Source organism: Ahaetulla prasina, chromosome 4 (assembly GCF_028640845.1).
Source record: "Ahaetulla prasina isolate Xishuangbanna chromosome 4, ASM2864084v1, whole genome shotgun sequence".
In the NCBI taxonomy this organism is placed as follows: Eukaryota; Metazoa; Chordata; class Lepidosauria; order Squamata; family Colubridae; genus Ahaetulla; species Ahaetulla prasina.
The window spans coordinates 148,810,007-148,834,653 of record NC_080542.1 but is presented as its reverse complement, the minus strand read 5'-3'; the positions used below and the strand labels follow the sequence as shown (position 1 = coordinate 148,834,653).

Sequence of the window (24,647 nt, the reverse complement as noted above, 5' to 3'; positions counted from 1 at the left end):
CCCTTACATACATACATACGTACATACATATATAAGTAAAGTAAAAGTAAAAAAATAATAAAATGATATCACAAAATAAAATAAAAAGAAAATTTAAAAATAAATATAATCAAAGAAATCAAAGAAAAGAAAAAAATAAAAGACAAAAGAAAATAAAAATTAATAAAATAAATGAAAATAAAAATAATAAAATATAAAATAAAATAAATAAAACAAAATCAAATTATTTTTTTTAAAAAAGCTAAAGTAAAATAAAATAAAATGGATTTGCCCAGGGGGCCGTCCCTTCCCATTCCAAGGCTGCCCAGAGACTCACCTGGGCGCTGATCCTGGCCACCAGGAAGCTCTTCCGGTTGTCCAGCATGGACTTCTCCAGGAGACATTCCTGAGCTTGACCCTGGATGGAGAAGGAGGACACTTACACTGGGGGTGCACCTGACCAGGTCGCACCTCCTGCTTCCTCCCAAAGCCCGTGAGCGATAAACAGAGGCTGCGTAGTCGTCCTCGGCTCTGGCGTCCTGCCCTGCCCTTAACTTTAACCCTCGGCCACTTAACAGCCTGAGGAGAAAATGAAGAAGAACTGGTCCTAATGGATCCATTAGATAAGGAAGGCCGGAGCCCTTGCTCCCTTAATGGCCAGAGGAAGAAGGAACGGCCGTGATGACTTGGGAGGTTCAAATTAACAGCAGGAAATTCTATTCCCATCTGCAAAACTGATGGGAGATGGGCATCGGAGTCACGATCCTGACTCTTTCTTACCAGCATGAGGTTAATGTTGAGGTTCAGGATCTGGTGACTCATGTCCACGCTATAGGAATGGGGGAAGTGGTCCCGAAGGTATGTGAAGGCACCGGCTGCACACTGGAAGTGGGTGCAGGAGACTTTCATGCCCTAAAACACCAAAAAAACCCAAACAAGACAGATTTGGGAGAAGTTATACATTCAAGGAGGAGGAGTTTACCGATACCAATAAAGGAGAATATTTATGCACTCAGGGATGAAACAAGGAGTCCTGGGTGCTCTCTGAGCTTGGGGATTTTCTTGCAGACGTCTCATGACCCAACTAGGGAACATCATCTGGGTAGGAAGGCAGGGAGATTTATGGAGAGGAGGCGGCGGTGGCAGCAAGCCAGGACAAGCAATGGTATATAAACAGAAATCAACACCCTCCCATCCTTCCAGCAATGATGCTGTTCCGTAGTTGGGTCATGAAACGTCTGTAAGCAAAGCACCAAGCTCAGAGAGCACCAAGGATCTCACAGAAAGAGAAACCCAGATAAACAGGGATTAACCCCAATCAATCAAGCAGACAGCAATACTCTAACCGCTCCCCCCTCAAAAAAAAATTCACAAGGAAAGCCCCTATATTACTCTTACCTCTTCAGAAACTCGTTTGTCCATGGCTCCCAACATGGAGTGCAAGGCCCCTTGGCAGGAAGACAAGAGAAATGATCAAAATTGGATGTAGCTCAATTGAATCGGCTGGCATTGCAATTTCATGGTTTATAGGCTGTCCTCAACTTACGACCATTCATTTAGGGACCATCCAAAGTTACAACAGCACTGAAAAAAAGTGACTGACGACCATTTTCCATCCCCCTCCCCCGCTGCTCCTCATTTCAACAAACCCTCCCCACCCTTCTAGCAATGATGACATTACTTAGGTGGGTCATGAGACGTCTACAAGAAAACCACCCAGCTCAGAGAACACCAATTATCCCATCAAATTAAGAAAATGCAGATAAGCAGGGATTAACACCAGACAAATCACCCAAAACAACTGATGATTTTGCAGATGGGTGTTTGTTGTCATGGGCAGGACCAGAAAAAAAAGTTTCCAACAATTGTGGCTTGGAGATACCAAACCAGCTTGAGAAATATCTCCTCCTTGGGCCCCTAAATCTGGAGGGGCGTCCTTACCCAGATTGTAGAGGACGCAGGCCTGCTCATATTTGATGTCTTCGTGAGTGACAGCTTTGCCAGAGAAGATCTCGGTCCTGAAACCAAGACAAAGATGAATCTGTCAATTGCACCACAAAAGATTCCGGCTGATGTTTTGTGGCCACAGGATGTACCATCGTCAGTAAGCCAAGTGGAGGCCGGAATCGCGTCAGGGCTGCGGGATTCGTAATGAAACACAGGCAAGAAAAGCAGCAAGCTCAGAGAGCTCCAAGGACCCAAAGAATTGAGAAACCCAGAGAAGCAGGGATTGACATCAGACAAATAATCAGAAGGAAAAACAATATTGTGATCAAGGAACTACCAAGGGGAAAAAAAATCACACTCCCAGCAACACTGGAAGGGCAACCACTTGTACATAAACAAGAGAACAAACCCCTCTCCCTTCTGTCACTGACGATGTTTCCTAGCTGGGCCATAAAACAACCAAAAGAAAACCACCCAGCTGAGGGAGCACCAAGGACCCTACAGAATGAGAAAATGCAGATAAACAGGGATTAACACCAGACAAACAATCTGGAGGAAAACAATATTGTGATCAAGGAGCTACCAATGGGGGGGAAAAACAGGCAACACACTGCCACCAACACTTCCAGGGCAGGCAACTATATATAAACAGACAGCAAATCCCCCCGCCCCTTACTTCTAACACCTAGTCAGGTCACAAAATGTTTTCAAGAAAACCACCCATGGCAGAAAACACCAAGGACCCCACAATCCTTTTCTTCTTCCTCCTCTCTGCAAACTCTACTCCCTGCTAGCACTCATGAGCTTCCATAGTTGGATCATGAAACGTCTGTAAGAAAACCATCAAGTTCAGAGAGCCCCAAGAGCCCCCAGAATCCTTCTCTTCCTTGGACTTATGCTGTTACAGAGTTGAGTCATGAAATGTCTCCAAGAAAAACCACCGACCTCAGGGAGCACCGAGGACCCCAACGATTCAACCCTGAGCTACAAATATTCTCTTCCATCAATAAATTAGTAAACTGAGTGTCCAGCCAGAGGATCTGGGGAAGAAAATTCAAATGTGTCTCATACTAGAACAGCTTTATCTGCCCCGCTTTCTTCTTAAAGCCTCAATTTGTCTTGGTCCAACTCCCATTTCTTTCTTTATCAAATTTATATGCCACCTATCTCGCTGGTGCGCAACTCTGACAGGAAACAGGAAAAACCATATTATCTTGCCTTGAGACCCTTGTTTACTGGGGGGGAAAGGATGTGGGATCTGCTCCCATTTTGCACCCCCCTTACCAAGTGATGGGGACTGATGCCTCTTGTTCGGCTCCCATTGGAATTCGGCTCTGGAGGTAGTGAAGCTGGCCCAGGTATTTCCGTAAAATGCTGCATCCTTCGAAATCCCTTGGCACGTTCACGGCATTCTGCAGAGAAAAATATGATTTACGGCATCATTGCTAACAAGATGCTTTGTCAAAGCTGGAGGGAGAGATCACGCAAAGGCCAGACACAGCAGATCACAACGTTAAGTTTTGTTGGAGATAAGGGGCGTGTCCCACCAAGGCTTTCCTAGAAATAAGGGAGAGACCCTTTTTCCCATCAGGCATTTCCGGACAGAGACAGGTAGGCCGTATAGCAAAACAGGGGAACCTCACCTGCCGCAGCTGTTCAAGTTTCTTCAGCTCCTCATTGTAATCCTCTGGATTCTCTCCATAGTTCTTCAGCACAAACTGACAGGGAATAAAAACAAAAACAACAACAATAACCACCACCACCTGGTTAAGACCACATGTGAAATTTTGCAGCCAATTTGGGTCACCACCATATAATAATATACAATATATATAATAATATATTGATATATTAAAATCAGTCCTAGAGGAGATCAACCCTGACTGCTCTTTAGAAGGCCAGATCCTGAAGAGGGTACTGAAATCCTTTGGCCACCTAATGAGAAGGAAGGACTCCCTGGAGAAGAGCCTAATGTCCATGGAGTTGTGATGGGTCGAACACAACTTCGCAACTAATAACAACATTAAAATATTAATTGGGGGATGGGTGGGGTCCATATGTATATATGTATGTATATGTATATAATTGTAGTTAATATATATAATAAATAAATTTATATATTAAAGTATGAATATATTCATTCTGAAATGGATGGAGATCCTTCATATCAACTTCCCTATTTATATTATATTGTGTGTGTGCGCGTGTATTTAATATATTAAAATATTAATTTTGAAATGGTTGGGAGTCCATATTGACTTCTCTATTAGATATATTTATATATATCTAGAGCATAATAATCAATATATTAGTGTATTAAAATAGTAATATATTAATTTTGAAATGGATGGTAATTTTCTGAGGTTTTCGCGGGTGTTTGTATGTAGGTCTTTGGTTATTCGGGTTTTCTCCCGTGTAAAATTGGAAGTGTCTTGGCGACATTTCGATGAAATCCCATTCGTCATCTTCAGGCTAGGTGTTTACAGCTTCGTGCTTCCAGAAATTTCTCCTAGAAGCATGAAGCTGTAAACACCTAGCTTGAAGATGACGAATGGGATTTCATCGAAACGTCGCCAAGACACTTCCAATTTTACGCGGGAGAAAACCCGAATAACCAAAGCCCTACATAGATAGATAGATATAGATATATTTGTAGGTCTTGGCATTTTGGGGTCAAGAAGATGATGAGTGAGACCTCGTCGAAATGTTGCCAAGATATTCTCAACCTTACACAGGAAAAGACCCGAAAATGCCAAGACCTACATACCTATACCTGTGAAAACCTAAGAAAACAAATATATTAAATATATGTATATATATATATTAAAAAACAAATATATTTTTAAAATGTTATATTATTATTATTATTATTATACTATATATATAATGTATAAAAATATTAATTCTGAAATTAATTTATGACAGTCATAGCATGATGGGGGTCACATGATCCCCTCTTGCGACCATCAGACCAGCAAAGTCAATGTGGAAACCAGATTCACTTAACGACTGTGTGACTAACTGAACTGCAGGGATTCATTTAATGGCTGTGGCAAGAAAGGTTGTAAAACGGGGCAAAACACCCTTCACAAATGTATTGCGACAGAAATGTTGGCCTCCATTTTGGTCGTAAGTTGAGGACTACCTGTATACCAAGAACCTCCAAGTAACGCCCTAATATTAAATTCCAAGGAAATGATAGACGGTCGAGGACGAAAGGGAGGGGGGTACCCAGTCTCTAATGGGGTTGAGAACCATAGGGAGGGAGGTAGCTGGTGTGGCTAGTATGCTTCCTCAGTTGGAAGGGACCCAAGGGTTATGTAGTCCAGGCTTTCTCCACTTGAAGGAGGCTTGAAGACAAATGGACTTCAACTCCCAGAATTCCCAGGGTGGATGGCTAGGGAATTCTGGGAGCTGAAGTCCAAGCCTCCCCTCCCCCCATGGTTGAGAAACTCCAAATTCAGGTTGACTCATGCCTGAAAAGGAAAGGAACAGGTTTCTTCAAGACCCCCTGTGCCTCCCAGGCTGTGGCTGATGGGTCCTCTTCCCTTTGGGCATCCCAGGAAAAGGGTGGAATGGAGGGGGGGGGTTGAGGCCCTCATTCCAGGGGGATTCCAGAAACACCCCCCCCAATCTCCACCTAAAACCAGACAGGACTATAAGACCAGCTGCTCCCCCCTCTCCCAGGCTGTGGCTGATGGGTCCTCTTCCCTTTGGGCATCCCAGGAAAAGGGTGGAATGGAGGGGGGGGGTTGAGGCCCTCATTCCAGGGGGATTCCAGAAACACCCCCCCCCAATCTCCACCTAAAACCAGACAGGACTACAAGACCAGCTGCTCCCCCATCTCCCATGCTGTGGCTGATGGGTCCTCTTCCTTTGGGCATCCCAGGAAAAGGGTGGAATGGAGGGGGGGGGTTGAGGCCCTCATTCCAGGGGGATTCCAGAAACACCCCCCCCCAATCTCCACCTAAAACCAGACAGGACTACAAGACCAGCTGCTCCCCCATCTCCCATGCTGTGGCTGATGGGTCCTCTTCCCTTTGGGCATCCCAGGAAAAGGGTGGAATGGAGGGGGGGGGTTGAGGCCCTCATTCCAGGGGGATTCCAGAAACACCCCCCCCCAATCTCCACCTAAAACCAGACAGGACTACAAGACCAGCTGCTCCCCCATCTCCCATGCTGTGGCTGATGGGTCCTCTTCCCTTTGGGCATCCCAGGAAAAGGGTGGAATGGAGGGGGGGGTTGAGGCCCTCATTCCAGGGGGATTCCAGAAACACCCCCCCCAATCTCCACCTAAAACCAGACAGGACTATAAGACTAGCTGCTCCCCCTCTCCCAGGCTGTGGCTGATGGGTCCTATTCCCTTTGGGCATCCCAGGAAAAGGGTGGAATGGAGGGGGGGGGTTGAGGCCCTCATTCCAGGGGGATTCCAGAAACACCCCCCCCCAATCTCCACCTAAAACCAGACAGGACTACAAGACCAGCTGCTCCCCCATCTCCCATGCTGTGGCTGATGGGTCCTCTTCCCTTTGGGCATCCCAGGAAAAGGGTGGAATGGAGGGGGGGGTTGAGGCCCTCATTCCAGGGGGATTCCAGAAACACCCCCCCCAATCTCCACCTAAAACCAGACAGGACTACAAGACCAGCTGCTCCCCCATCTCCCATGCTGTGGCTGATGGGTCCTCTTCCCTTTGGGCATCCCAGGAAAAGGGTGGAATGGAGGGGGGGGTTGAGGCCCTCATTCCAGGGGGATTCCAGAAACACCCCCCCCAATCTCCACCTAAAACCAGACAGGACTATAAGACTAGCTGCTCCCCCTCTCCCAGGCTGTGGCTGATGGGTCCTATTCCCTTTGGGCATCCCAGGAAAAAGGTAGGGCAGGGGAAGGAGTCTGATGTCCTCATTCCAGGGGGATTGCAGCCCTCCCCAAACTCCCCCTAAGACCTCCAAGACGAACTGCACTCACCCTCCCAGGCTGTGGCTGATGGGTCCTAATCCTTTTGGGCATGGTTGGGGAAAGGGGGGATGGGAAGGGATCTTAGGCCCTTCCTTGAGGGGGAATTCCAGAACCCTTCCCCCAATCTCCTCTTGGAACCAGACAGAACTCCAAGACCAGCTGCACCCTCTCCCCGCTTCCCAGGCTGTGGCTGATGGGTCCTCTTCCCTTATGTACTCTTTTGGGAATCCCAAAAGAGCAAAAAGAGGGTGGGTGGGTGGGTCTGATGTCCTCATTTCCCTCCAATTTCCCCCTAAAACCAGACAGGCCTCCAAGACCAGCTGCACACAACCCCACCCCACCCCACCCCCGCTTCCCAGGCTGTGGCTGATGGGTCCTCTTCCCTTTGGGCATCCCTGGAAATGGGTAGGGTGGGGGAGGGAGTCCCCCCCCCCAATCGCCCCCAATCTCCCCCTAAAACCAGACAGGACTACAAGACCAGCTGCACCCCCCCCGCTTCCCAGGCTGTGGCTGATGGGTCCTATTCCTTTTGGGCATCCCAGGAAAAGGGTGTAATGGGGAGGGGGGGTTTCTGACAATCTAACCCCCCCATCCGTTCCTAAACTGCCCCTTAAACGAGGCGGGGAGCCGGGCGACCCCCCCAACTCCTCCCCAGCCCCCCCTCGTGTCGCCCGCGGGCGCCCTGTTGGGGGGGCCGCCACCCCGAAATCCGAAGGCGGGGTGGGCCGATGGGGGGGGAGTCGGGGGACCCTCAGAAAAGGCGCGAGAGGGTTTGGAGGCGAAAAAGAGGAAAAGGGAATTCTGAGGTAATTATGGCCGCCCCACCCCCACCCGTGAAAGCCAAGCAGGCCTCACCTTCTTGACGGCCGGCTGGAAGCTGAACTCGGCGGCCTCCTTGAGGTCCAGCCAGATCATGGGCATGCGGGGCACGGCCTCCATCCCGTCGGCCTCCGCCCGGCTGGCTCCACACACCCGAATCGGCCAAGCCGAGAAATCGGCTCCGGCGGCGTCGGCGACGGCACCAGGCCTCTCCGGAAAGAGCCGAGCGGCAGCCGAGTCGGGCCGAAAGAGGAGACGCGCCCACGCGCAAGCGCACTCGGCCGCAATGCCCGCCGGGTGGGGTAGTTCCCCCCGGGAGTGGGAGGGCGCAGGCGCGGTAGGGCGGGTTGGGCTTTGAAGGCAGAAGGAAAGGAAAGGAAAGGAAGGGAGTGAGTGAGGAGGGAAGGAAGGAAAAGAGGGGAAGGAATGGGAGACGAGGGAGGAAAGTAGGTAGGAAAAAAGGGAAAGAAGAAGGGAAGGAAGGGAGAGAGGAAGGGGGAGGGAGGGGAAGGAAGGGGATAAGAAGGGAAGGAATGGAATGGAATGGGAGAGGAGAGAAGGAGGAAGGAAGGAAAGAAAAGAGAGGGAGAGAAGAAGGGAAGGAGACAAGCATGCTTTAAGGTGGGCTGACTTCAACTCCCAGAATTCCCCAGCCAACCAGTCATTTAGAAATTGTTCCGAGAGACAACATCCCTGAAAACAGTGACTTAGACCAATCCTCGCCCTTATGACCACTGCACGCATCTCCCATGATCCAAATTCGGACTCCTTGGCAAACCAGAAGATCTCTGTGATGGGTCCAGGATCACCTTCCCAGCCTTTGTGTCCACACAATTCACTTAACAACTGCTAGGATTCGCTTTACGATTGTGGCCAAAAAGCTCATAAAATCAGGCACCCGCCTTGCTTAGCAACAGAAACCCTGATCCCCTTTTGCCACCGTAATTCAAGGACTCCCTGGATTTAAAAACTGATTTATTTATTTTTTGTTAGTGTGGCTGCAGTGACAGGTCATGACCAACAGGTGGCGATGCAAGCCTTCTGTTTTCACCCTATCTATAAACAGCGCCCCCTTTCTGGTCTCTTGCAGAAGGAGAGCCAACCAAGTTCCTGCATGCGTTTTTTTGTGTTAGTGTGTGTGTTTGTATAATCGCGGATGGCTTGCCTCCAGAAGTCCCTTAATCCCTTAATAATCTTCCAACAGCGTCTTCCCTCAACCCCATCTCCGACATGGGCTCTTTCTGAGGGATGGAGGACTACAAGTCCCATCCTCTTCATGGGGAACTACAACTCCCATCCTCCTGAGCCCCAGAGATCTGGCTCCGCACCCCCCCACACCTCCTACTCCAAGCGCAGACCCTTCTCTTGTTCAGAGAGCAAACGGCCATGGAAAAAAAATAAATTAAAAAAATTGATTTGGATTTACGACCGTTGCAGGGGGAGGTTTTTGGGGTGTTGCGTGATCGTCACTCCCAGCTGGTTTCCGACCAACGCTTATCAAAAGCATGATTCCCTGAACAACTGGGGGCGATCTGCTTAACGACCGGGAGCAAAAGGGAAATATGGGGGGGCAGGCTTTCCTTAACTGCGGAAATTTTGCTCCCAATCATGGCCGTTAAGCCAAGGACGAGTCGGAGTCGGAGGTCCTGATGTTAAGGAGCAGGAAGGAAAGCCAGCTGGGTGACTTTGGGCGAATCCCTGGGAGTTCTAGTCCCACTTTAGGCATGAAAGCCAGATGGGTGATTTTGAAGACAAGATGCAAACATAAAAGAAATAAAAAATTTTAAAAATAAGGAGGCCAGAGCTTATTTGTGTCTAATCGCAATTTTTCGCGGCAACCACAACACGACAGAATCCCATCCTACCTGTCAATCATGTCATGTTTCGCTTGTGAGTCTCACCTTCAAGTTCTACAGGTGGTCCTTGACTTATGACTGTTCATTTAGTGACCGTTCGAAGTGACCAGGGCACTGAAAAAAGTGACACCCGCTGCAACATCCCCGTGATCAAAATGAAACTAGTTCATACTTACGTCGATGGCTGGGTCCCAAGGTCACAGGACGGACAGCCCTCGACTTACAACGGTTTGCTTAATGACCGTTGCAGTGTCCCGCGGTTCCAGATGCCCTTTTTTGTGACCATCTACCCGGAAAGCCAGGGGGGAAGCCAGATCCACTTCACGAGCAGGTGACTCACTGAACAACTGCAGTGGTTCACTTAACAACGGAGGCGAGGAAAGTCGTAAGCACGGGGCAAAACTCAATTAACAAATGTCTCACACTTAGTGTCAGAAATTTTGGGCTCAATTGTGTTGCACGTCTGCGTTGCACGTGGGAAGCCTGAGAAAGTAGCCAGCCCTTCCATCATGCAGTCACGGCAGCCATCTTGTTTGCTCCCCTTGCGTGGACGCCCCGACAGCTAGTCCTTGACTTATGACAGCTTATAAAAACCACCCCAAATGGACCGATCTCCATTTGCTAAGCAAAGCGTTAAGAGAGCACTGCCTGATTTCATCACCTGTTTCTGCTGCCGTCTTTCAGCTAATCCCTGCGGTTGTTAAGCGAATCCCTGTGGTCGTTAAACAAATCAGGTGGTTGTTAAGTAAATCTAGTGTCCCCCGTTGACCTTCCTTATCACAAATGTTGATCACGTGACCTCAAGACGTTTCAATCGTCATCAGTACATATCAGCCGAATATTAATCACATCACTCTGTCAGTCATAAGTGCGAGGACTGGTCATCAGTCCCTTTTTTTTTTCAGCACTGTGGTAACGTGGTTGTCATTCAAAGACTAGCTATAAGTTATTTTGTGCCCATGGAGGGGGCAGCTATCGCTTTTGCAGATTTACCCAATGAAGAACTGTTACATATTGGAAAACTTTAATTCACTGCTCTAGTTTTTGCATTAGGGTTCCTGTGGAACTCATGGCCACAAGATTTGGAGATTTTTCAGAAGGCTTTCAAAGGGAAGCCAGGGAAATGTTCTGTTCAGTTTTGGGGGGAACAATCCTCTTGCAGGGTGGGAAGGGGAGAGACCCCCCCCTCAAAGCATAGGCTGGTGTTTGCATGTGTGTGTGTGATGGGCTCAACCAGAAACAGGAAAATCACCCACTCTCCCCTGTGGGGTTCCACCCACTTAGAGTTGCAAGGCAAGGCTGACCTTGGGACCCCAACCCACGTGGGGGGGGAAGGGGAGGAGGGAGGGAAGAGAGAAGCCCCTTACCTCCCACATAGACCCCTCCCCAGACCCAGAATCCCCTGCTGAACATCCTCCGCGAGGATCCCCCCTCCGTCCACCCTTTCAATCCGCGGGGGGGGGGTGAGAGATGGAGATCCTTCCCTCCCACGCCCCCCCCACCAAAATCCCACGCTGAGCATCCTTCCTCCCTACCCCTCCTGTTCCAAACTGCAGACCCTAAACCCTCCGCCAGTCAAGCCGGAGAACGGTGGGGTGGGGGTCTTCGCTGCACCTTCCCTGAGCCGGTCTTTCCTTATTTGCAATTCCACGCGCGTCCCGCGCCCACTGGCGTCCATCCTCCCTCCCTCCCTTCCGACGCCTCGCCCTCCGCGCGGCTGCGGCGCTTTTGCGCATCTGCACCCGGAGCGGAGGGAAGGAGAGCCGCCGGCCGCCAGGTTTCTCACGGGCGGCGTCTGGAGCGAAGGGGACGAAACGGCAGAGGAGATTGCGGCAGCCCAGTGCAGGAGCGAAACAGAAGGCGGATAGCCGAAAAGAACGCAGCGGAAAAGAGCCGGCATGCCCAGGGAAGGAGCAGCGGCGGCGGACGGAGGAGAGATGCTACCCGGAGTCCGGCGGAATCCCACGGGGCGCCCAACGGAGAGCAGCGGCGGACCAGGTCGGGCGTAGTTCCGGAGAAGCGCTTGGGCTCTCTCTAGACCTCAATCGCGATCCGGAATTGTCCTACTGGCTGATCCCCCACATTTTTCGCACCTGGATTAGCAGCCTCGCGTACCCCCGACGGTCTTCTCATGCTGACCCTCCGCCTTCGGGGGGGCGGCCTGGGACCCCTGATTTGGAGCTGCGACGCTGAGCCAGCACCCCGTTTTTCACCATGTGGGGCCAGGCAGAATGAGTGAAAGGGTATTTACATAGCGCAGCCCTTGTGACTCCCTGTTGCCACTTCTGCTGCCAAAGACCCCCCACTTCCTCACCTCCGCCATGGGCACTGTGCTGTCCCTCTCACCTAGTGGAGGCGGCAAAGCCAGCCTGCCTGAGGAGGGGTCCACCAGCTCGCTGGCCCACTACCCCAGTGGTCTGCCCAGCAGGAAGGGAAGCGGGCAGAAGGCTGACAAGACCCTCAAGAGACCCTCCATGTTCATTCCGGCCTTGACATGGAAGAGGCTCGTGGCCTCCACCAAAAAGCGGGGCTCTCGGGCCAAAGGCGCGGCGCTTCCCGGCAAGAATTTCCCGGCGGGAAAAGAAGTGGCTCACCTCAACCACGAGAATATCCAGAAGTCTCTCTCTTGTGCCAACCTCGCCGGCTACGAGGACGGCGGGCCGCCGTTGGCACCGCTCAGCACCAAGGGCCTGTCCGCCACCACTGGGGGCCCAGCCGGCTCATTGCTGAAGCCCGGTGGGTTAGGAGGCAGCTCCTCATCCCCCCGGCGGATCATTGTCCAGGCGTCCACCAGCGAGCTGCTGAAATGCCTCGGTGAGTTTCTCTGCCGGCGGTGTTACCGCCTGAAACACCTGTCGCCCACTGAGCCTATCCTGTGGCTGCGCAGTGTGGACCGCTCCCTGCTGCTACAAGGTTGGCAGGACCAGGCCTTCGTCACGCCGGCCAACGTGGTTTTCGTCTACCTGCTGTGCCGGGAGATGATCGACGGCGACCTGGTGGGCAACGAACATGACCTCCAGGCCGCCCTGCTCACCTGTCTCTACCTGTCCTACTCCTACATGGGGAATGAGATCTCCTACCCCCTGAAGCCCTTCCTGGTAGAGGCCTCCAAGGACGTTTTTTGGAACCGTTGCCTGCACATCATCCACGCCATGAGTGCCAAAATGTTGAGGATCAACGCCGACCCACACTACTTCACTCAGGTGTTTGCCGACCTCAAAAACGAAGGCAACGCGGCAGCCCCCGAGGACTTGGCCCGTGTCTTGGACCGGTGACTGTGGACTCTTCGCAACTTCAGAGTTTTGGGGGGATGGGGAGGCTTCTGGGGATCGGTTTGGAATCACGAGCCAGAAGGACTGGCCATTCCTGAATCCCGAGAGGCTATACGGCGCTCCGATTTCAGAACGGGGAGGCGTGGAAGAGGAATACCGATACAACGAATGTCATGTTCCCCCCACCTTTGGCTAAAGGAGAGGGGAAGAAGATCACCCCCCAATGGGGCAGGGGCGGGTGTCGGCTTCTGAAAAGCCCGTAATACAGGAAGTCCTCGACTTACAACCGCAAGCAAGACATTTGTTCAGCCAATTCTGGCCCATTTGATGTCCTTCCTTGTCACGGTTGTGTTTGCACAATCACTGCAGTTGTTCAGTTAGCAACACGGTTGTTAAGTGCAACCTTGTCAAAAGGTCGCAAAAGGGGAATCAGGAGACACACACCCCCTCCCCGGGACGCGACAGTCGCCCTAAAGATGACCCAGTGGCCACGTGTTCTGTGACCGTTTGGATGCTGCTACGGTCGTATGCGTGAAAAATGGTCCTAAGTCGCTTTTTTCAATGCTGTTGGAAATTTGAATGGTCACTAAACAAGCTGTTGTAAGTCGAGGACTAACTGTACTTATTAAATAGCCATTTTTCCATTTGTCATTTGTTCTGCTACAGCAAGCAAGCAAATCAAGAAATAACATTGGGAAGGAAAAATATTAATGTAGCCCCTGAATCCAGCACCCAGACCATCAACTTCCTTTGAATTCTGCTTCAAAATGGATCGTTAAACGGTCGCTAAATGGATCTCTCTCTGTGTCTGTCTAATTGATCTCTCTATCTCTCTTTCTCTCTCTCTCTATCTATATCTATCTAATCTATCTCTGTCTCTCTGTTTCTCTCTGTTTCTCACTCCCTATTTATCTATCTATCCATCTCTCTATTTCTCTCTCTCTCTCCTTTCCTCTAATCTAATCTCTCTCAATCTACCTTCCTACCTATTTATCTATCTAATCTTTCTCTTTCTCTCCCTCCCTCCCTCCCACCCTCCCTATCTATCTATCTACCTATCTATCTATCTATCTATCTATCTATCTATCTATCTATCTATCTATCTATCTTCTTTCTTATCTCCCTCTGTCTGTCTGTCTGTCTGTGTCTGTCTATCTATCTATCTATCTATCTATCTATCTATCTATCTATCTATCTATCTATCTATCTATTTTCTTTCTATCTCCCTCTCTCTATCTCTGTCATCTAATCTGCCTCCCTCCCTCATATATCTCTCCTCAGCAGGTTTGGGAGAACCCGAGAGATCGTGGCCGCCCCCAAAAAACCCCACCCCCAACAAGGGCCCGGTTTCCATTTTTATTTTGAATTTCTGAGCATGCAGGAGTGAGTGTGCAAATGGAAGACGAAGAAAAGAGGCCAGTTTATGTTCTCGGCTTGTGAGAGATGGGCACAGCTGAATTTGAAAGTGCTTTGAAAACAGGGAGGACTGGCGAAGAAACCAATCCAGAGTTGTCTTGTTAGGGCAGAATAGGTCAAAAAAGTCAAGATGGTTGCCACAGTCATGCTATCAAAAGTCCTTGATATTTTTTGTGTTATTTTCACTTTTCTTAACCCACAGGTAGTCCTCGACTTACGACCGCAATAGAATGCAAAATGTCTGCGGCTGAGCAACATGGGTTCAATGAATTTCGCCCCATTTTACGACCTGCCTTGCCACCATCTTTAAGCGAATCGCCGTGCTTCTTCAGTGAATCAGTCAGCCCCCTGGCTCCTCCGAATCCTTTCCCCACAGGTCATCCTCGAGTTACGACCGCCGTGCGGCCCAAGCTGCCTGCAACTAAGAGAGGGCTTCAGGGAATTTTACCCCATTTTACGACTTACCTTGCCCCCCCGCGCCGTTGTTAAGCAGATTGCTGACATCACTCTGTTAGTTGCCAAGTCAATCTAGCTTCCCCTTCAACTTGGCTCGTTGGTCGCCAAACGGGATTTGCGTGACACACACCCTGCGACCGTTGTAAATATGAGTCAGTGGCCGTGCGGCATAATTTCAATCACGCGAATTTTGAATTTCGTAGTTTTGAAAAAAACGGTCTTGTGTCCCTTTTGTCAGGACAACGGTCATAAGGCTAAAAAACGGTCCCACATCACTTGTTTCAGGGCCGTCATAATGTCAGATGGTCACTAAATGAAGTGTTGTAAGTCGAGGAATGCCTGTATTCCTGCTTCCTGTGTAATGCTATTCGGTTCCCGGCCCCGAGTTCCGATCTTGCCGCTCTGATATTCTGCCAAGGAGTTTTCGAGACGCACTTTGGTGTCTTGCACCCCAAATATGGGGTTATTTTTATGGTTCATGTTCTCAAGTGGCCCATCAAGGTCGGTCTCTTTCAGATTTTGGAGTCCCCCGTTTCCCGTCCCTGCGCTGTGGCCAATTTTTCCCTTCATAGAATGAGATATTTCCCTGCAGAAGTTTGCTGTACTTCAGTGGGCTAAACCGTAGCGTGGGAATACTGGGGTGGGAGACGGGACGTTCCATTTTTAAACATGGGGGTGGTCCCTTTGATTTTTTCCCCATCCTGAGCTTAGTTTTTCGACATTTTTTTTTTTTTTTGCTTTCAAATGGTGGGATTTTAAACGTAATATATACATTTATATATATTTATTTTATTCATTTAAAGTAGCGATGTGACCTTGGTACCTGATGGAGGGGCCTTCAGGCCCCCATCTCAGAAAAAGGAATGGGGGCTGCCACTTCCCAAGGGATACTGGAATTGTAGCTTTATAGGACTGCTGACCATCCCTTTGGAGGACTGCAAACAGTCCTGGACTTAAGACGGCACGTTTAACGTCCGTTGAAAATCAGGACAGATCCCCCCCCACCTCAAAAGGAGCCCGTTCTGCAGTTCCAGTTACCGCCCCCTGCCTCCAAGAGACAGCCCTTGACTTATGACGTCGCCAAATTCACATTGCTAAGTGAGTTTTGCCCCGTTTGGGAATCTGGCCTTGGATTCTTCAATGAAATTGAAATGAGTTCTTAAATTGAAACATTCGGTGCTGTTATTGCTTTGAATGGTCACTGAGCAAACAGTAAGACCAAAGAGGATGACAGTTCACAAATGTTTGGGCGTTTATTTCTTGGTGCTTCAGGAGAAATGCCCCCTAGAGATCCACAGCTTCGCTTAACGGCTATGGGCCTTGCTTAACAACCGCTGCGGTCGTTTAACCAAAAGGTCATAAGATTATGTCGGTCATATGAATCAGCTGTTTTACGATCGTCTCGGCTTACGACCATAATGGGCAGTCATAAATTGAGGACTCTCCGTTGAAATATCCCTGGATCTACGACCGCAATAGAAACCAGAATTGCGGTTGCTAAGGGAGGCAGTTGTTGAGCAAAGTGTGCCGAATTTTGCAATCTTTTTCCCTGCAAATATTAAGCAAATTACTGAAGTTCAATCAGCTGGTCACTAAGCAAATCTGGCTTCTCCCCCCTCATTGGAAGGTCGCAAAAGGGATCACCTGACTCCAGGACAGCTGCAACCATTGGAAGTACACACCTTTTGCCGAATGCTGAAATTTTTTGACGACGTAACGGTGGGGAAGCTATAATGGTTGTAAGAGTAAGTCCTGGTTGTAGGTCAGTTCTTTCAGGGATGTGTTTATGTCCAGCGTTCGCTAAATGAATGGTCATAAGCTGAGGACTACCTGTATTAAACCAGACAGAATTCTGCAGGGCAGAAAAACTGGATGGGGTTGTGAGGTTTTCTCAGAGCTGTGTAGTTTTCTTGCCAACATTTTGTGACCCAACTAGGGGTTGGGCTAGATGACCTCCAAGGTCCCTTCCAACTCTGTTACTGTTATAACATCATCAGTGCTAGAAAGGAAAGGAGTTGAGGGGGAGGAGGAAAAAAGGGTTGCTGGGTCTTTAGTGTCCTCTAAGTTTTTCCTTTCAGACGTTTCATGACCCAGCTGGTAACATCATCAGTATTAGAAGAAGTGGGGTGTGCAAAGAGGAAAAAGAGGCAAGATTGTGGGGTCTTTGGTGCTCTGTGAGCTGGGGGGTTTCCTTTTCATGAGCCAACTAGGGAACAGCATCAGTGCTAGAAAGGAGGAGGAGGAGGAGGTGCTCTCTGAGCTGGGTGGCTTCCTTGAAGGAACAGCTAGAAGAGAGAGGAGTTTGTACAGAGGAAGAGAAGAAGGATAACAACCACGAGGTCCTTCGTCACTAAACAAATATCCGTAAGTTGAGGGCTAGGTGTAGCAACCCTTGGAGACCCAGATGACGGGCATCCATGGCGTTTATATCCCCTCAAGCCCAGTGACCAGAAGTGCTTGTCTCATGCTCCTAGAGGTCATCAAGACAATTCACGCGCTTCACCCCATTGAACTACATCAAGGAAAACCTCTTTAGACCTCCTCCCCTAATTCCTTTCGCAACCATTAACCCAGAGAGTGGGAGTCCTCGACTTACAACAGTTCATTTAGTGACAGTTCGAAGCGACCACAGCACGGGAAAAATGACTTAGGACCAGTGGTGGGATTCAGCCAGTTCGCACCACTTCGGGAGAACCGGTTGTTAACTTTCTGAGCAGTTTGGCAAACTGGTTGTTGGAAGAAATCATTAGGGCAGAGAACCGGTTGTTAAATTACTTGAATCCCAACACTGCTTAGGACACTTAACGATCATTGCCGCATCCCCATGGTTATGGGATCAAAATTCAAGCGCTTGTCAACCGATTCATACTTATGACGGTCATGTCCCAGGGTCACACAATTCCCTTTTGCAATCTTCTGACCAGCAGAGTCAGTGGGGAAGCTGGATTTGCTTAACGACCGTGTGACCAACGTAACAACTGCAGGGATTGACTGGACCGATGCGGCCAGAAAAGTCGTAGAATGAGGCAAAATCACGTTTCACTTAGCGACAAAAATCTTGGGCTCCCTTGTGGTCATAAGTCAAGGACTCCCCGCATTATGATTTCCATTGGTTTGCTTAGCTTAGCTAGGACTGAAAACAGTCCTCAACTTATGACCATCATCGGAATGGCACCCACACATCGTGCTGTGTCATTAAGCAAGCCGCCCAGGATTGTCCCTAATTTTACGCCCTGTTTTCGCAGCGGTCATTAAGTGAATGAGGCAGTCGTTAAGCGGATCCATGGTAGCCCCATGATCAAAGCTAATTTTATGACTCTTTTTTTGCAACATTCACTAAGCAAGCGCACTGGTCGTTAAGCGGATCCATTCAAAACAGGCAAAAATTGCCACACTACACAACTGTGATTCTGCGACTGGATGGGGTTGTGAAATCAGGTCGAACGTACCCTTTGGGGCATATGTTGTAACTTGGAATGGTTACTAGGCGCCCGGTTGTTAAGCAAGCATTATCTCTGCTAATTCCGACCAGCAGAAAAATAAACTGTCCATCAAAGGGTGTAAAAAAGTTGATTTCCCCCCCCCTAGTGGATTTCTGGAAAAATGCAGCCCGGATTTGCTGAATTTTAGCAGTTTCCTGGATTCACACCAGGCACCACAGCAAAATCAGAGCGGTGGGCTGGATTCGTTTAGTGACCTTTCGCTGAAAAATGTGACAGTTTTTGGAATTGTTTTCCTTTTCCCCACGCTCGGCAACTGGCATGGACTTATGTCTGTTGCAACAGTCCCACGATCGCTATTTGTAACCTTCCGCGCTTCTGATTCGCTTGCCTGATTCACTTAACCACCAGATGGGCAAAAGGTCGCAATGTGGGGCGTGCCTCGCTTAACAGCTGACTTGCTTAGTAACCAAATTTCGAGCTCTCAACGATGGTCCTGCACTGAACTCAGAGAGCTGCTTCACAATCATGGTGGGGAAGTTTTGCAGAAGAAGACATGATTCAACCGCCTCATTTAGCAACGAAAAGGGATGGTCGTAAGTTGAGGACCCTCCTGTGTTTTGTTTTGTTTTTAAATGGACAGAATTCCATTTTATGTCAATTTTCATTGCAGTTAGGATGGGAAAAGGTGGATTTGGCTCGGAAGTTACAACCGTCATAAGTGTGAGTCAGAGGGCAAATGTCTGAACATAGATCACATGGCTGTGGGGAATGCTGCAATGGTCATGTGGGAAAAAATGACCGTAAGTCCCTCTTTTTGATGCCATTGTAATTTCAAAGCGTCACTAAACAGACCGTTGTAAACCAAGGACTCCCTGGTCATAAATCACAATCCTTGAACGGACAACTCACTATTTCGTATCGATGAGCCACAAATCTCCTCAGCTTAACCACCGTAATGGGGCATAATGCTTCCTTCACTAAAAGAGATGGTCATTAAATGAGTCTCGCTCCGTTTGACATCCTTCCTTGCCACAATTGTTAAGGGAGTCGCTGCGGTCGTTAAGGAAGTCCTGTGGTCGTTAAGCGAATCTGGCTTCCCCATGGACTTTGCTTCCAGGTCACGTGACTGCTACCGTCATAAATATGAACCAGTTGCCAAGTGTCCAAGTTTTGATCCAGTGACTGACGGTCGTAAGGGTGAAGCACAATCCGGAGTTCCTTTTTTTCAGGGCCGTTGTCACTTCGATCACTAAACAAACTGTCTTAACTCCAAGGATTCCTAAAGTCAACGGGGGAGGCTGGATTCATTTAACAACATGTGATTCCTTTAACGACCTCACTGATTGGCCCCTAAATTCATGAATGCAAACCCCAGAGAGTCCTCGACTTACGACGACTACGGTGCCCAATGTACCTGTCACTAAGCGAGATGGTTGTTAAGTGAGTTTCACCCTATTTTATGAGCTCCCATGACACGGTCATTAAGTGAATCCCTGCAGTTGTTCAGTTAATCACACGGTTGTTAAGGGAATCTGGATTTCCCGATGACTTTGCTCGTTAGACGGTCGCTAAAGGGATCATGTGATCCTGGGACATTGCGACTGGTCAGGTGCCAAGCATCAGAATTTTGACCCTGGAACGGCCATAAGTGCGAAAAACAATCTTGTTTTCAGTGCGACGGTCGTAAGAGTGAACCCCGTTTCTTTTTTCAGCACCACCTGTGTGTACCATTGTAAGTCGAAGACTCTGTATTTTGATTTTTATCTCTCTTTTCCGCTTTTAAACAGTGGGGCTTTTTTCCCTTTGGGGTGGAAACCAATTTGTACATAATCCTATAAATATGTGGCTCACAGTGGCTCAGTGGCTAAGACGCTGAGCTTGTCGATCGAAAGGTCGGCAGCTGAGCGGTTCGAATCCCCAGTGCTGCCGTGTAACGGGGTGAGCTCCCATACTTGTCCCAGCTTCTGCCAACCTAGCAGTTCGAAAGCAGGTAAAAAATGCAAGTAGAAAAAATAGGGACCACCTTTGGTGGGAAGGGAACAGCGTTTGGGGCGTCTTTGGCGTTGAGTCATGCCGGCCACATGACCACGGAGACGTCTTCGGACAGCGCTGGCTCTTCAGCTTTGAAAGGGAGATGAGCACCGCCCCCTAGAGTTGGGAACGGCTAGCACGTATGTGTGAGGGGAACCTTTACCTTAACTTATAAATATGAATATTTTGCATGCTGAAATATGTATTAATTCTATTTATTCTCCATTTTTTTTGTCCTATTTAAGGAATTCCAGTTTGAAATCGTTTCGCTTATAATTGTAAAAATATCAGATTTTCTTGCAAATTTTGTGCAACTGAGAATGAAACTGAAAATAATCAGAATTGATTCATTTTTCCAGGCTGCTATTCTGGATTTTTTTTCCCCGGAAAATTCCTTCGATTTGTTTGGATTTGTGTTGTATTTGGATTTTACAAGCAACTTGAACCGGAGCAACAAACAAATCCTGACTCACAACGTGACTCTCAACAACGAGGACATTCCAACGACAAAACACACAACGTGAGATTAAATGATGTTTTTCCTGTGGCCAGCCTGTGGAATTCATGGAGACTTGAAATATTTTGAAAAAATATAGGAATTTATTTCTTCTCATTCTGGAAACTGTGAGGCTCACCGACACTTGAAATTGTTTGAAAATGTAGGATTTTCTTCTTCTTTTTCTTCTGGAGTCTGTAGAACTCACTGAGACTTGAAATTTTTTGAAACAAATTGAATTTTTTTTCTTCTCCTCCTCATTCTGGAGACTGTGGAACTCACTGAGACTTGAAATTGTTTGAAAAAGTAGGAATTTTTTTTCTTTTTCTTCTTCTCATTCTGGAGAGTGTGGAATTCCCCGATACTTGTAATTTTTTTTGAAAAAGTACGATTTTTTTCCCTCCTGCTTTTCATTCTGTAGAACCCACCAAGACTTGAGATTCTTCAGAATAGTAGGATTTTTTTTTCCTTCTTCTCGTTCTGGAGACTGCGGAACTCCCCGAGACAGTTTTTGAAATCGGGTTTGTATAATATTTACAATGGGAGACTCGACAAAAGTGTCGGCTTCTTCCTTTATGTCGAACAGTCGGAAAGATGCCGGGGGGGAAAAATTGTGACACGTCCTGCACCGGGTGCGAAATAAAACAAAGGCTGAATTAATTGAATGTCTTGATTAATCCTTTGAAAGTGTATGGGGGGGGGTGGGGAAATGAAGGAAATGAATGTGGGGGAAAAGACCCCCTTTCTGAGGTCCGAGGGTCGGGGGGTGGGTGGGAGACCCAGATTAAGTGGGCTCAAGTCAACAGTAAGATCTAGACTCATGGGGGCTAGAAGGAACCTTGGAGGTCTTCTAGTCCAACCCTCTGCTCAAGCAGGAGACCAGGTTGAATGGCAGTCCAGTCTCTTCTTGAAGATGAGCAGGGATGGAGCAGCCATGACTTCTGGTGGCAAACAGTTCCGCTGGTTCATTGTCCTCTTCCTTCTTTCTTTTTTCTTTCTTTCCTTCCATTTTTTCTTTCTCCTCCCTTCCTTCCTCCCTTCCTCCCTGCTTTCCATCCCCTTCCTTCCTTCCTTCCTTCCTTCCTTCCATCCATCCATCTCTTCTTTCTCCTCCCTTCTTTCCTTTACAATATGTATAAGAGTTTCTGTCGCTAAGCAGGAGCACCGTTAAACGGGTTCTGCCCCATTCAACTGGCTTCCTTGCCCCTGTCGTTCGGGGAATGGTTCAGTTCGCCACATGGTCATTAAACAAAGCATTGACTTAGCTGGTCAGAAGTCAGTCAAAGGGACGCTGCAAAAACCAGTGGCCAAGTTGGTGGCCAAGCGGCCTGAATTTGGATCCCCAGGATGTTGCCACGATCGTAAGTGTGAAAAAAATGGGCCGTTGTCACTTCTGAAGGTCACTAAATGAACGGTTGTAAACCAAGGACCGGCTGTAAAAGGCCAAACTAGACAGGGCAGAAAGCAAAATTTGAATCACCTGAAGCTGAAGTTTTCCAAGCCCCATTTGACACAGCAGCAGAATTGGGGTCCTCCACATTTGGGAGGGGAGAATTCTGTGGTCCTGATAGATGGCCTCGAAGGAGCCCCAGCACACCAACCCTGCAGAGTCAAATCAAGCAGATACAATGACAGAGAGACCCTCTTCTCAATTTAATTTTTTTTAAAAAAATTCTTTATTAAAAGCATTGATAGGGTCGGTCAATTCACAATTACTCTGGAAGGCTTCCAAAACTACAACCCCAATAAACCCCGCCCCTTGGTGACATCACACCAAGCGACCAATAGGTGGGCTCCGTATCACCCCAGGGATCCCTTGATCCCTTCGTAGAACCAGGTCTTCAGGACCTTGTGAAGGACTATCAAGATGGAGACTAGTCTTTATCTCCCAAGGGTTGATGGGAAGGAGCCACCACGTAGAAGGTCCTTCTTCCAGGTCCTATTAGATGGACCTCTTTTAAGAGAGGACCTCATAATATCTCCTGCCTTCCAGCTCTGGTGGGTCAGGTGGATGTAATTTGAAGATGGTCCTTCAAATAACAGAAGAAGTCACCATGGAGAAGGTCCTTCTTCCTGATCGCACCAGATGGACCTCCTGAGGAGAAAAAGTCCTTCTACTTGGTCCCACCAGATGGACCTCCTGAGGAGAAAAAGTCCTTCTACTTGGTCCCACCAGATGGACCTCCTGAGGAGAAAAAGTCCTTCTACTTGGTCCCACCAGATGGACCATCCTAAGAGAGGAGACCCATAACATCTCTTGCCTCTCTGATCTGGTGGGTTAAAGAGATGTACCTGGGAATAGAGTGTCCTTCAAATAACATTGAAGGAGCCACCACCACCGAGTAGGCCCTTCTTCTGGGTCCCACCAGATGGACCTCCTTAAGAGGGGAGACCCATAACATCTCCTGCCTCCCTGCTCTTCTGGGTTGGATGGATCTAACTGAGAAAATAGGTCCTTCAAATAACCTGGTCTTCCATGGTTAGTCTTGCATGGTTCTTCTCCACCGGGGTTCAAATTCAAACCACGATTCATGGTTAGGGATTCTGGATCCGTTGAAAGATCTGGTTAGATTCGCGGCAGGAACTTAAGCCATCTTGTCTCATACAACCCAACAAGACAGACACAGACTTCAGAGGATAATTAGAACTGCAGAAAAAATAATTGCTACCAACCTGCCTTCCACTGAGGACCTGCCCACTGCACGAATCAAGAAGAGGGCTGTGAAAATATTTACAGATCCCTCGCATCCTGGACATAGTTTCAACTTCTATCCTCAAAACGACGCTACAGAGCACTGCACACCAGAACAACTAGACACAAGGACAGTTTTTTCCTGAACTCTGCTAAACAAATATTTTCCTCAACACTGTCAAATTATTCACATTAAAGGCTGCATTATTATTAATCTTCTGATCGCTCCCATCACCCATCTCCTCCCACTTATGACTATAACCATGTTGCTCGTATCTTTATAATTTATATTGTTCTGTTTCCTAGTATGATTTGATTGCTTATTAGTAACCTATGATTATCACTAAGCGTTGTATTTTATGACTCTTGACGAATGTATTTTATTTTTCTTTATGTACATTGAGAGCATTTGCACCAAAGACAAATTCCTTGTGTGTCCAAGCTCATTTGGCCAATAAAGAATTCTATTCTATTCTATTCTATTCTATTCTATTCTATTCTAATCTAGTCTAGTCTAGTCTAGTCTAGTCTAGTCTACAGGTAGTCCTCAACTTACGATGACAGTGGCGCCCAAAATTTCTGCTGCTGACCGAGACATTCATTGAGTTTTGTCTCGTTTTACAACCTTATTTGCCACCTTTGAATCCCTGTAATTGTTCAATTAGCAAGCCGGTCGTTCAATGAATCGGGCTTCCCTGTTGGCCACTTTTTGGAAGGTTGCAAAAACGTGACATCCTGCCCTCCAGGGGACATTGCAACTGTCATATATACGAGTCAGTTGCCCTGCGTTGTAAATACGAGTCGGTTGCTGTGCATCTGCGTTTGGATCACAGGGATGTGGCAACAGTCATAAGTGTGAAGTTGCCTTTTTTCTAGCGCCATTGGGACAGTCGCTAAACAGACTGTTGTAAGTTGAGGACTAGCTGTAATGAGTATTGTTCTTTCAAGGCGACGGAAGGAAGAGCTTCAGCTAAAAAATTGAATGCAGTACCATTCCTTCCTCCGCTCAGCTCCAAAAGGCAACAATTTAAAAATATAATAAAGACGCTAGACCTTATGATTTGTGGAATCGTTTTTGCCGCTTTCCCAGGAGCCAGAAAGATTCAAGGCAACACTGGTTCATCGGCTCCTTGGCCAGGAGAGCACAAAGCCATCCCGGGTCTTGGCAAAATCCGGCAGGGTCACGTCGTCCCGGGTCGCGACCGTCACTAAGCGTTTCCGGTTGTTTTGGCTAAGCGGGATGCGGTCAGACACCGTCACTTGGAGGTCTCGTTTGAGCCTGA

General features: G+C 48.2%; 3 protein-coding genes across 5 annotated transcripts in view; 1 reads left to right on the top strand and 2 right to left on the bottom strand.

Annotated features, from left to right (window-relative positions):
* The window catches only part of PTPN23 (protein tyrosine phosphatase non-receptor type 23), a 50,971-nt gene extending 42,991 nt beyond the window's left edge, over positions 1-7,980 (bottom strand). For all 3 annotated transcript variants that reach the window (XR_009154989.1, XM_058181808.1, XM_058181809.1), the window contains exons 1-7: positions 7,739-7,980; positions 3,570-3,644; positions 3,211-3,338; positions 1,921-1,997; positions 1,378-1,427; positions 760-891; positions 317-397 (exon numbers count right to left, since the gene is read on the bottom strand). Coding sequence is in view for 2 of the 3 variants with exons in the window: in XM_058181808.1 (XP_058037791.1) it covers positions 317-397; positions 760-891; positions 1,378-1,427; positions 1,921-1,997; positions 3,211-3,338; positions 3,570-3,644; positions 7,739-7,822 (627 nt within the window). In the remaining variant the exon portion in view is untranslated. The remainder of the gene's footprint in view (positions 1-316; positions 398-759; positions 892-1,377; positions 1,428-1,920; positions 1,998-3,210; positions 3,339-3,569; positions 3,645-7,738) is intronic.
* Positions 7,981-11,879: 3,899 nt separating this feature from the next.
* On the top strand, positions 11,880-13,070 carry LOC131197581 (cyclin-dependent kinase 5 activator 1-like). The gene has a single exon (XM_058181819.1). The coding sequence runs from the start codon at positions 11,880-11,882 to the stop codon at positions 12,831-12,833; it is 954 nt and encodes a 317-aa protein (XP_058037802.1). The 3' UTR covers positions 12,834-13,070.
* A 9,251-nt stretch (positions 13,071-22,321) lies between these two features.
* The window catches only part of MYO1G (myosin IG), a 30,792-nt gene continuing 28,466 nt past the window's right edge, over positions 22,322-24,647 (bottom strand). The window contains exon 9 of the mRNA XM_058182779.1: positions 22,322-24,643. Within this exon, the coding sequence (XP_058038762.1) occupies positions 24,484-24,643 (160 nt within the window). The 3' untranslated portion in view covers positions 22,322-24,483. The remainder of the gene's footprint in view (positions 24,644-24,647) is intronic.